This window comes from Bos mutus, chromosome 15 (genome assembly GCF_027580195.1).
Source record: "Bos mutus isolate GX-2022 chromosome 15, NWIPB_WYAK_1.1, whole genome shotgun sequence".
In the NCBI taxonomy this organism is placed as follows: domain Eukaryota; kingdom Metazoa; phylum Chordata; class Mammalia; order Artiodactyla; family Bovidae; genus Bos; species Bos mutus.
The window spans coordinates 24,863,506-24,877,208 of NC_091631.1; the positions used below are offsets into that span (position 1 = coordinate 24,863,506).

At 38.7% G+C, this 13,703-nt stretch overlaps 1 protein-coding gene across 1 annotated transcript in view; it reads left to right on the forward strand.

Moving 5' to 3' along the window:
- SLC5A12 (solute carrier family 5 member 12) overlaps positions 1–13,703 on the forward strand; it is a 50,596-nt gene that overhangs the window by 33,048 nt on the left and 3,845 nt on the right. The window contains exons 10-12 of the mRNA XM_005890661.2: positions 5,582–5,649; positions 11,009–11,095; positions 12,990–13,156. Of these exons, the coding sequence (XP_005890723.1) occupies positions 5,582–5,649; positions 11,009–11,095; positions 12,990–13,156 (322 nt within the window). The remainder of the gene's footprint in view (positions 1–5,581; positions 5,650–11,008; positions 11,096–12,989; positions 13,157–13,703) is intronic.

The following is a 13,703-nucleotide window of genomic DNA, read 5'->3' on the forward strand; positions in this document are numbered from 1 at the left end:
CACATGGAGATACATGAGTAATCTCACATATAAATTCTTTTTTAAATTGGGGTATAGTTGCTTCACAATATTGTGTTAGTTCCTGTTGCACAACAAAGTGAATCACTATATGTATACATATATCCCGTCCCTGTTGGACTTCCCATCCACCCCCTGCCCATCATCCCACCCATTTAGGTCACCGTAGAGCACTGAGCTGAGCTTCCTGTGCTATACAGGAGGTTCCCATTAGCTAGCTATTTTGCACATGGTACTGTATATACGGGCTTCCCAGGTGGCACAGTGGTGAAGTATCTGCCTGCCAATGCATGGAAAAAAGAGACGCAGTTTGATCCCTGGGGCAAGAAGATCCCCTAGAATAGGAAATGACAACCCATTCCAGTGTTCTTGCCTGGAACATTCCATGGACAGAGGATCCTGATGGGCTACACAGTCCATGGAGTTGCAAAGAGTCAGACAAGACTAAGTGACCAAACAACATATATATGTCAATCCCAATCTCCCAATTCATCCCACCCTTCCATTTCCACTCTCCCCGCTATGCAACCTTCTAAGACTGAAGCAGGAAGAAATAGAAAATATAAACAGATCAATCACAAGCAATAAAATTGAAACTGTGATTAAAAATATTACAATGTGCAAAAGTCCAGGACCGGATGACTTCACAGGTGAGTTCTATCATTCATTTAGAGAAAAGATACCACCCATCCTTCTCAAACTGTTCCAAACAATCGTAGAGAAAGGAGCACTCCCAAGTTCTTTTTATGAGGCCAAGATCACCCTAATACCAAAATCAGACAATGATATCACAACAAAAGAAAGTTGCAGACCAATAGAACTGATGAACATAGATGCAAAAATTCTCAAGAAATGCTAGCAAACAGAATCACATATAAATTCTTACACTTCCAAAGGTCCCAGGAAACCAGGAGGGTATCAAGAAAGAATGATTGGCTAGCTTAGCTTTCGCCAGTCTTATATTTGACATTCTCCTGTGTTCATCCTACACTCTAGATTCATCACATCAACACCTCTTGATTATGCCATATATTGATCCTATTTGTTCCTCCAAAGACAAAGACATTTAGCTCACTGTGGCCAGTCCGCTTGTCTAATAAAGTCAAATTGTTTTCTAAAGAATCCTTTATTACCAAACTCCCAGTAACCTTAACTCAAAAGGTAATTGCTCTTTGCTTAATCATATAATCACATTTTATATTTATAATCACTGTAGCACTTATATTGAATTATAGTTTTACAAAATTTACTTCTTTTTAAATATAAACAAATTATACACCTACTTACTATAGGAAATGTAGGTAATTTGGGAAAGTATATGTGCTTTTAAAATAAAATTATGTATAATTTTGTTCCTGGTTATTTTTTTTTTTTCTAGTATGCTATACTGAGCACCTTCCTGTGCCATTTAATGTATTCTTTGAGAGCATGATTTTGAGTGATTGCTTAGTGTTTTACAAAATGATTCATTTTTATGCTGTTAGTTTGAAGTTTTTTTTTTTTTTTTTTTGGTAACACTGTGATGAAATCCATATGCATAATTTTTTATCGTATCTTTATTTTTTTTCCTTAGTCAGAAACTCCAAAAGAAAATTACCAGGTTGAATAAAATGCTATAGTTTTTGTTTTCATTTGTTTTGTAAAGCACATATATGGCCATTGGCACAACTCTTGTTTATCCCCAAAATTTTAATTGATTTTCTAGTAAGTATGGTTATTACCTTCAAATATTGATGATTTTATGGTATCCTCATTCTTAAATGTTTCTCTAATCTGTGGTTTGTGTTGTCCATATTCTTCACGTTCTCTTACTTTCATAATTTTTTCCTCTCCCTCTGTGTACTTGAAAGGCTTAGATTTTTTCTGTGTTATTGTAATAAGTATTCCACAAAATAAATTTCTTAATAATAGTGATTTGAATTCTGCTATAGTATTTTGTTCCTCACATTTTACTATTAAAACTACAATCACACAGCAAAGTTTAAAGACATTTATCATGATCTCCTGTATATATACCACCAAGATTCTCCATTAATGTTTTATTGAACTTGATTTTTCACACATCCATCTAACTCTCTATCCATCTATTAATCCATCATATATTTGATATATTTAAAAGTAAATCCAGACATCAGTACACTTCCCTCTAATTATTTTAGCATATTATTAACTAGAATTCAATAATTGTTTAAAGTTTCTTAAGTGTAAAATTTATCCACAATGACGTGGAGAAATGTTAAGTAAGCATTTGCTGAGTTTTGAAAAATGCATACACCTGTGTGACTCAGCCACTAAAGATATAAATTATTACCATCACCCTCGAAAGTTCTCTTTTGGTTATTCTGGTCAATTCCTACTCCCACTTCGTTCCAGAGGCAGTAATTAATGATTTTTTCATCACAGATTAGTTTTAACTCTTCTAGAATTTTAGGTTGGAGAAGGCAATGGCACCCCACTCCAGTACTCTTGCCTGGAAAATCCCATGGATTGAGGAGCCTGGTAGGCTACAGTCCATGGGGTCGCGAAGAGTCGGACACGACTGAGCAACTTCACTTTCACTTTTCACTTTCATGCATTGAAGAAGGAAATGGCAACCCACTCCAGTGTTCTTGCCTGGAGAATCCCAGGGATGGCTAAGCCTGGTGGGCTGCCGTCTATGGGGTCGCACAGAGTCGGACACGACTGAAGCGATTTAGCAGCAGCAGCAGCAGCAGAATTTTAGGTAAATAGAATCACACAGTACACATTTGTTTTTGTAAGACTCCTTTCACTCAGCACAATATGTTTGAGTACATTCATAGTGTTTTGTGTATCAGTATTTCATCCCTTTTTATGGCTGAGTAGTATGACATTGTATAGATACACTGTTTTTTTTTTTTTTTTTTTTAACTTCTATTGATGTACCTGGATTATTTAAGTCTGAAGTTCTTTTGATACAGCTGCTATGGATATTCTTGTACCAGTCTTTTGTGAACATGTTTTCATTTCTCTTTAGTAAATACCAAGGAGTAGAAGTGCTTGGTCAACACCATAGTTTTCAATTTCCTTGTAGTCCTTTCTGCTCACACCTGGATTCACCCTCACCTAAACTATAGGTGTTTACCCTATCCTGCTGGTTTTTTCTTGCCATTTGTTTTCTGTTGACCTGCACTTTTCACTTCATTGAGTCCACATGTTTTTGCATAGTATTGAAATTACCAGATAGTTTCTAAATACTTTTTATGGTACTTAAGGTAAATTATTTCCAGAAAACATACTCTGTATTTGAGCTTTTAAGTTAATATATTCATTTCCTTCTTTGGAAACATTTTGGCATGGATCCTATCTTTCTTTTTTCTTTTCACTTATGCTCAAACAAGAGATTGGTGCTGACAAATGTTTGTTAACTGGGTAATTGAATTGCCTTGAATTTTTTTTTTTTACTATCTTGCATAATGAGTTACATACAGCTAATAGCAGGTGGATGAGCATCATTTCTTATGCAATTCCCAATTTCTAGCAGATATTCAAGAACATGCTGGGTAGACGTTTCTGCTATGCTCACAGTTTATTGTCTGATCCTCCAAGCTGTTATAACACTGGGAAAATCCATAGGATTTTCTGAAACTGTGGTGCTTTCTCTCTCTCGCACATTTACTGCTTTGTCTGTGGATCCATACACTCTAGGTCTCCATGGAACACCACCAATTTTCCCTAAGCCCCTTGCCTTGAAAGTTGCTATTGATTGTTATTTGGTGGGTGTATAAAGATTTGGGGGAGAGAGGGACTGAATCAATTCTCTAGTCAGCACAGAAAAGTAGAACCCTTGGATTGAGGGGTGGTTTCCTAGAATCCCATTTGAAACAGATAACTGTTGGCTCAGCAAGAAGATAATTAACAGTTGAGAAAATATGTCTTTTAAATTTTCTTCAAGCAGGTGAAATTCTCCTTAATCATGAAGTGACACAGAATTAGGGCAAACATTTATTTCTGATGTCTAATCTATCATCTTTAAAAATAAAGGGAGCAATTTTATAATTCTGAAAGTTTATTGGTCAAGTTTATTGGTTTACTGGTCAAACTTGGTTTTATTGTTATTGTGTAGGTTTCCTTGTTTTTCTATGTTTTATTGAGAGATTGGAAAATACAGCTTCAAAGTTGCTACTCTGATTTCATCTTAAAAGTGAATTCCTGATAATAAATATTATGGATATCACATACCAAATCTGATATAATAATAATAATAATAATAATAACAAGCATATAGTACTTGCTATATAACAGGTACTCTTGGATAAATTAATTTAGATGTCATCCCTTCCTAGAATATGAGATCTTTGGGGAAAGTGGTATTTATAGCATTGGCATTTAGAAAGTGTTTGACATACTCAGTGAAATTAATGGTGACATTGGGAACTGAGCCAAATATTTACCTGAGAGAGAATTTCAAACAAAATGAGAAAAATAATTTTCTCTATTTTTGTCACTGTGTCTCTATCTATCTCCAACTCCTTGTCTCTCGCCCTTTCTCATTTAGTCTATGGGTTTTAATGGGAATTGAATAGTTTTAAGGTAGTTTTTAAACAAAGATGTATGAAAACAATTGTTTTTTAAAATATGGCTTAGAAAAAGATATCACCTTTAAAAGATAACCAAGATATGCTGATTCATCCAGCAAGATCCTATGATGCTAGAGGCACACTGCGTAAGATGCTTCAGAGCGTGGTACCCTGATGACCCTCATGGTGCTCCAACATAGCCATGTAAACAAAGAAATCCTTATGCAATATACTGAGGCCCATGAGGAGGTTATGAATAAAGCATGAAAAGACCAGAAAAAATTTCCAGATTTTCAAAATCTATGAGGTAAAGTGAATAGATATTTAGCTATTTTAAAGACGAAAAACTACATATATCCCAGAGAAGTTAGTAATTTCTTCAGCTGATTATAGGTAAGTGGTTGAAATGGACTTGCTGCTGCTAAGTCACTTCAGTTGTGTCCGACTCTGTGCGACCCCATAGACGGCAGCCCACCAGGCTCCCCCGTCCCTGGGATTCTCCAGGCAAGAACACTGGAGTGGGTTGCCATTTCCTTCTCCAATGCAGGAAAGTGAAAAGTGAAAGTGAAGTCGCTCAGTCGTGTCCAACTCTTTGTGACCCCATGGACTGCAGCCCACCAGGCTCCTCCGTCCATGGGATTTTCCAGGCAAGAGTACTGGACTGGGATGCTATTGCCTTCTCTGTGAAATGGACTTAATTCTCACTAATTTAGTCTGGATTAGTCTGTAGACCAGTGATCTTTCTGCATCTTCATGTTGCTTCAACATGACAGTTTTCTTCTTAAATCCTGGAGAGAAGCCTCCTCAAGGCTGGATTCCAGCTCATTCTGCCTGACTGAGGAAAGCATGTATTGTGGGAGAAATTCTCATCAGTGCCCTTCTTGGGGTTTGTGATAGCTACATGGGGTAGACAATCCTTCCCGAGACCCCTTCCAATATGGCTTGCATGAGAGAAGACCCTGAGTAGGAGCTCAAGAAATCCCTCAAAGCAGGTCGGATGACAGTCATGCATTTTCTTTCTTCAGGTCTTTTATTTGGCGTGATATGTACCTCCACAGCTGTGGCTGCATCCCTCATGGGTGGTGTCATACAGGTAATGACAGATCTGAGAATTTATTATCCTTAAATAAAACTAGGATAATCATACTAGTAAAATCAATAATTAAAATGAACATTTATAGAATGCTTATTATGGTCTAGCTGCAGTCTCGAATGTATTACCTCATTTGATCCTCATCACTTCCCTAAGATGTAGTTTGAGTAATGTACTAATGTCACAGGTGATGAAACTAAGAAGTAGAGAGGTGAAGAACTGTCCCAAATTCATTAACCAAAGCATGATAGACCTTGAAAATGAGCCCACCTCTACCTATTAACAATGCTGAAAGTGAAGGAAAGTGAAGTCACTCAGTCATTTCCGAGTCTTTGCGACCCCATGGACTGCAGCCTACCAGGCTTCTCCATCCATGGGATTCTCCAGGCAAGAATACTGGAGTGGGTTGCCATTTCCTTCTCCAGGAGATCTTCTCAACCCAGGGATTGAACCCAGGTCTCCTGCATTGTAGGCAGATGCTTTACTGTCTGAGCCATCAGGGAAGTCAGTGCTGAAGTACCTTCCAGTGCTTATGTCAGCACTAGAAAGTGCTGATAATCTGTTTCAACATTTATTTTGTAAATGATACAGAAAAAATGAAAACATCCTGCTCAAGTTCTCCCAGCTAGTTAGTAGTTAAACCATGTTTATGACCCAAGTCTTCTGAGCTCCCCCTTTTCCTTCCTCAAATTGCCCAACTCACAAAACATCATCAGATAAGCAATCTTCATAGTCTACATCAACCATCTTAATCCTATCACATCTTTGTATAATTTGAACATCCTTTATATTTTCTTGGCATGGTTTAGGTTTTTAATACATGCTGTTTAAATGTATAAATGAGTGAGAATGAGGGAATAGTCATCACTGACTTTTATAGGATGTGTTTTAGTTTCCAGAGCAGTGGATCTTGCTTGATCCTTCCAATGACTCTCTACATAGGTTCCATTATTTCCTTTTTGAAGTACAGGAAACTGAGTTGGGTAGTTTAGTACTGTAACAACCATTTCATCCTCTGTCTTTATAAGAGAAGTTGTGGGACTGGAAACGTCCTGTCCTCTGTGCTAAGTATGAGCTTTATTTAATGACAGTTACTTGCTGATCTCTTTACAACTTTTGAGGACTTTGCTATCTCCCCCTCCACACAGCAGAACTGACTGTCTGTAGTGACCTCAACAGCATTTTTTAAGGTTTGCATGCTTATCACTAAGTCATGTCTGACTCATTGCGACCCTATGGACTATAGCCCTGCAGGCTCCCCTGTCCATGGGGATTCTTCAGGCAAGAATACTGGAGTGGGCTGCCATTTCCTTCTCCAGAGGATCTTCTTGACCCAGGGATCAAACCCAATGTTTCCTTTGTCTCCTGCGATGCAGGTAGATTCTTTACCCAGTGAACCATTGGGGAAGCCCCCTTTTACGGTTTATTTTCCAAGTTACCTCTGATGCTTTGTGCCCCTTTTTTTTCTCCCCTTTATACAATCATTATTTACTCTTTTTTCTGTCTATTTTTTTATTGGCGTATAGTTGATTAACAATGTTGTTTTAAGGATGCATCACCATGTCCAATTTGGTGAAAATTTGAAACAATAAATTGTTTTCTTCCAGAGATAGTTCCATGTTAAGCTTATTTGCCATTGAGGCATGAAAGGCTCCAGAATAGATAAGGTCTCCTGCAACACTGGTGTAACACATCAAGCTTACCATGAAGAGGGAGCTGTGAGGGATGCTTGTCCTTATTCAAATAAGTATGCTAGGCTTGCTTCCTTTCCTGATTGGTTAAAATGTGTGTCACAAAGTTCACACAGTTTAGGGGATGCCAGTGGGCAAGAAATGAACACATTGATGTGTTGTTTCCTAGGAGAGAGATTTGTGTCTAAAATGCTCTCCTTGCTTCTCTGAAGACATCTGATTTGACAGGTGCAGAAAGACAACTATAATATACCATTTAATTTTCCAATGCATTACCCTTTCAGAAAGCTACAGCACACAGTACCATAGCAAAGGCTCTGGGAAAACCTAGTAAGCTGTTTCATTTTAAATATGTGACCATAGAATCATCTACAGGGAGAGAAGATGATAGGAGGGGCAGGTAGCATCAGTCAGTTCAGTTGCTCAGTCATGTCCAACTCTTTGCAATCCCATGGACTGCAGCACACCAGGCCTCCCTGTCCATCACCAACTCCTGGAGCTTACTCAAGCTCATGTCCTTTGAGTCAGTGATGCCATCCAATCATTTCATCCTCTGTCATCCCCTTCTACTCCTGCTTTAAATCTTTCCCAGCATCAGGGTCTTTTCAAATGAGTCAGTTCTTCACAATAGGTGGCCAAAGAATTGGAGTTTCAGCTTCAGTGTCAGTCCTTCCAATGAATATTCAGGACTGATTTCCTTTAGGATGGACTGGGTTGGATCTCCTTGCAGTCCAAGGGACTCTCAAGAGTCTTCTCCAACACCACAGTTCAAAAGCATCAGTCCTTCAGCTCTCAGCTTTCTTTATAGTCCAACTCTCACATCCATACATGACTACTGGAAAAACCATAGCTTTGACTAGACAGACCTTCGTCAGCCACATCAGTAGAGTAACCAATGGAGATCTGGTAACTAATGATTTGTGGAGTTCTCTCTGGGAAAAGTAATTCTATCTATTATGCTGCTTTCTTAATGGCCATCAGCTACTGGGTTGGTCAAAAAGTTCATTCAGGATCTTCCAGAAAACTGGAATGTACTTTTTGGCCAACTCAATAGTTCTGCTGAGGGCTGCAATGGCCTCTGTTATTGTTGTTCAGTTGCTAAGTCACGTCTGACTGTTTGCAACCCCATGGACTGCAGCACTCCAGGCTTCCCATGCATACCACGATCTCTACACTTATATTTTTCCCCGATTTAAGAAAGTGCCTGTTTGTTTTCTGTGAGAGTGGGTGGTGATCTTTCTTTCTTTCGAAGTATTATAAAAAGAAGTACATTCTAGATTTCAAAACAGTCCAACTATCAAATGACACACCTCAGGGATCAGAGAGCTCACCAACAGGGGAGGTAAGAAGATAATAGTAAGATGATAATAATGGTGGATAATATTTCAGGGGTGATTATCATGTGCTCCAGAGTGCAGGTTCTATTTAGATTCTATTGGATTCCACATTGAATACTCTCAAACAGGCACACACACAAAAATCCTAGGAAGCAGGTATTAGAAGCAGTTATTTTGATCTCCATTTGTCATCTGAGAAGGCTAGGACACCTCGTACTGAAACACATTTCTTTAGCTGCAATCCTCTCCTTGCAGCAGGGGCTTAAATGAGATTTGGCCATTGGGGTAGGGGCTATTAAATGAGCTCTGTCTTCCTTCAATAAAACATACTTAATGACAAAAAGAAAGACAAGAAATTGAAGTTGGTTTTGTATATTACAGAAATATGTATTTTTAAAATCCAGAAACTCTTTGATTTATTTCTCTTTTATCACATGAAGACTTCCCCCTTACCCAGAGCATATTGGCCAAGGACTTTGTAAAAGATTGATCATTATTTTTCTCCTACAAGGGAAATAAACATTTATCCTAATTTATTGATTCTCCCATATAATAGCTAGTAAGTTAGCTTCCAAATTCAGCAACCATAGCAACTAGAAATTAATACTATCAATCAGCAGAGAAAATGTGAAGACTATTAAGTATTGACTTTGGGGAAGAGTATCTACTGTAATTTTATCTATCTCCATCTTGTCAAAGATCTATCTGTGGCATTGATTTCTCTAAAAATTATCCTGGAAAAGCAATCATCACAGTGCATTGTAGCTCATTTTTCTGGACAAAAGAATTTATATTATAGCTGGATTGGACTTGAAGTCCCTTTGGGCCTACTTCTATTTTATTTTATTAGAGAAAGAAGACTCTCTGAAGTAAAATAAATCTGAATTAATAACTGAAGTTTCACCAGATCATATTTACATGTGGCAGAGTCAAAATGAGAATCTAAATATTCTCTTAGTGATGAGCTCTTTCAAAGAACTTTTTTCCCTTAAACAGAAAAAAGGAGACCATGATGGTTGTCCATGCTTTTGTCTTTTTTTAGGTGGGACTTGCTTTTAGAAGAGAAAATATGGGTTTTAGAGCCAAACAAAACTGACTTCAGACTTTTAAATCTCACCTCTGCAACATTCTGAGAGTATACCTTGAATATGCTTTCTTTCAGTCCAAATTTCTCATCTGTAAAATCCAGTTAGTGCTATCAACTAAGCAGGGTAATTGTGGGAATGAAATGAGATCATTTGTTTAGAGTGCCAAGTTAGTTCATCTCTATTATCTGACACATAAGACATGGAGCTGGTGCCTGACAAACAGAAAAGATGTATAAAATGTTTAGAGCATTCTTATCACAGCCCCTTGATCTAACAGCCCTGTAGTTGTATGGATAGAACTAGGGTTGCATTGCAGAGTAGCTTTGTGTGTGTGTTTGTGTGTGCGTTTGTGTGTGCACGCATGCATATACTTAAGTAACATGTTCCCTTCCAGGCTTATCAGTGACTGTGTATGTTAAAGACTTTCGAAAAGCTATGGTACAAAACTATATAAGTTGATAGAAAACTAGTTTAATTAAAACCCATTGCCAATTCACTGGGTTCAACAACTTAATGGCTAAGAGAGATGGAAATGCATTTGCCAAACTCCCTCTATATACAAAGGAGACGGAGCCATAACAATGGGATATAGGATATGGAGTATCCAATGGCCTCCCCACCATGTTCCAAATTAATGCTGCAACATCCTTGAGGTATTCTGGTGAAATAGCAAGAGTGGGTTAATAATTATTGTCAAAATAATAGAGTTGTTCAAACTAAATGAAAACAACTGGATCAACTGCATAAGATAGGCAACCAAGTTATAGATATATTTATTAAATAAATTATTAAAAAAGCTTTCTTTTTAAAAACTGTGTTACAATCCCCTTAGTTAGTTTCTGCTGTACAATGAAGCAAGTCAGTCATATGTATACATATATCCCCTCCCACTTGGACCTCTCTCCCACCCCCCTACAAAAGCTTTTTGACAAGATAGAAAATATAAACAAATCAGTAATTTCCAGCTTGCGGGAAAACTTATTCTACTCAATCCAAATTGTCTGTGTTCACACACACACACACACACGTATGTTTATAGATATTTTTGTTTTTTTATGTAATGCTTATCAATGAGCCCAGAAGCGAGAAATGATTTTGAGAAAGCACATAATTAATTTTGAGAAAGCACACAGTCAGGACTAGGACCGTATTTCACCACATGTCCAAGAAAGGGAGCTGGTCCTGGGTGGGCCACAGATTCAGGGGAATATAGTTTGTTGATCTGATCTGCTTTGCTCCACAGGCTGCCCTCAGCATCCACGGCATGTGTGGGGGGCCGATGCTGGGCTTGTTCTCTCTGGGAATTCTGTTCCCTTTTGTGAACTGGAAGGTAAGTCTCCCACACCCTTCTGCACACTTCCAGCTGAGATCGGGCCCAGCCACTCTTGTCTCAGTCCTCCTTGGAAAGGCCATTTGTCTTTGCCAGAAAAAAATGAGGTCTTCTTTCCATAGTAGATCTAAATAGAGCACTAGCCCTCCAATCTCTTAATCTGTGAGTCTGTATTAAGAGCAGAAAACAAAGTAAAAGCCAGTCATGAAATATCATATTTTATGGCATCAATGCTAACTCTTTAGGGTTTAAGTTGTCTTCTCTAAATTAAGAGCCCACAAAATGAAATATAAAACAGATACTAAGATCAGAAATAGTTTATTTAAAACCCAACTTTGAAAACTTTAAAAGTATAAATTTTCTTTTCTATATTTAGTTACCCCAAATTATAAGTAACTTAATTAAGCTAATTAACTAATTGAAGAAGGAGAGAGGAGACCAGCCTACATATTTTAATAGCTGGGTATTCTTGGTTTTGACAAAGGTACAGATACTAGATACCATACAAGCTAATGTGTGTGCATGAGTGCTAAGTCACTTCAGTCGTGTCCAACTCTTTGTGACATTATGGACTATAGCCCGCCAGGCTCCTATGTCCATGGGATTCTCCAGGAAAGAATACTGGAGTGGGTTTCCATGCCCTCCTCCAGGGAATCTTCCCAACCCAGGGATCAAACGCACATCTCTTATGTCTCCTGCATTGGCAGGCAGTTTCTTCTTTACCACGTAGCATCACTGGGGAAGCCCCAGTACAAGCTAATGGTATGTCCTTAAGTAAATATTGGTTGGATGACTGTGTAGTAAAAATAACTAAAAAGGAACACTTATTTGGAAATATAATACAATGCTCAGTTATTGCAAATACTTTTCTGATCATTAATTTATAGCATCTGGTGGCACTAGTGATAAAGAATCCACCTGCCAACGCAGGAGATGCAAGAGATGTGGGTTCGATCTATGGGTCTAGAAGATCACTGGAGGAGGAAATGGCAACCCACTCCAGTATTCTTGGCAGGAAGATACTATGGACAGAGGAGCCTGTTAGGCTACAGTCCACAGCGCTGCAGAGTCAGACGTGACAGCAAACGTGCGGTGCAGTCCAAGGGCTCTAGTAGTCAAGTCTCATTCATTGCTTTAGCTTCCCTAAACAATAACAAACAGAACATTCTGGTACTGTAACTGAAGAGACGTTTTTATGAGTAAATAGAGAAACCAACAAGTTGTTTTCTATCACAGAGAAAGCTCAGCTATCTGGCAGAGACCAGCAAGATTCAGTTTTAGTTTTCGGTGGTCCTCATCCCTGCTGGGTTATTCTGTTTCCTTGGAAGGAGAAGTGAGTGACTCACTGACTTTTAACTTTTTATCAAGAAGTATGACCCTTAACTGACATGACTAACATTTAGACTCAAACCAAAAACTCTAAACTTGGGAGTCCAAGGACATGACCAGCATCACCTGAGAAGAGATACAGGAATAAAAATTTCTATATCACAAGCTACAATGGATGTCAAGGGAAAATGACCCCAGTGTCTCCATTATCTGAGGTTTTCCTGAATTTCTGAAACTCTTCTTCTGGGAACTGAGATTCAACAAGTATTTTTTAGTGATAGGATGGAGAAGCCAAAAAGAGGAAAATAAATCCTGCTAAAATTTACATAAAATGACCACAATAAAATCCTCCAATGTCTTCATTTAAGGAACAATGTATTCCTAAATAAAGCTCACTGTGGGAGTTTGAAGGCAGGCAGTGTGCTGTTTTGAGCACAAGTGGCCAGGATTGGGGGTAGAAAGCCAGAATGTCTGAGACAGAAGGCTTTTCATCTCATTATTCTTTCAATGGCTTTGATCTTTCAATGGTCAGATCTCTCATTAACTTTTGCTTTTCTTTTTCAAGGGTGCCCTAGCAGGCCTTCTGACCGGAATCCTCTTGTCATTTTGGGTGGCCATCGGGGCCTTCATTTACCCTGCACCAGCCTCTAAGACATGGCCTTTGCCTTTGTCGACTGACCAGTGTGGCCTATCAAACGTGACGGAATCGGTGCCTCCGGTGCTGTCCAGCAGGTATTCTCACCTTAAAGATGGCGTCAGGTCCCAGAGAGACGGTCACCAAGTTAGAGAAAGGTGCATACTTCATGCTAAGTCTGAGGAGACCATCTTGCTCTCCTAAGAGAGAGTTGTTCTGGACGGTACCCAACAATAAAGAGTGCCCCAGCGTTCCAGCTTTACATAAATATGCATTCCTCTGCATCCTGGTGCCCAAGGATGAACTTGGCAAGAGCGTTAATTGGAAGTCTCAGTTCTCAGGTCCACTACGCTATTTCTTCCTTCCTCCTGTGCTTATTCTATATTTTTTCTTGGAAAGCTGAATCCTGGCTCTAACAAACCTTTTTTTTTTTTTTTTTTTTTTGCTTGAATAACAGCTAAGTATTTTTTAAAATGGAGAAGGCAATGGCAACCCACTCCAGTACTCTTGCCTGGAAACTCCCATGGACGGAGGAGCCTGGTAGGCTGCAGTCCATGGGGTCGCTAAGAGTCAGACATGACTGAGCTACTTCACTTTCACTTTTCACTTTCATGCATTGGAGAAGGAAACGGCAACCCACTCCAG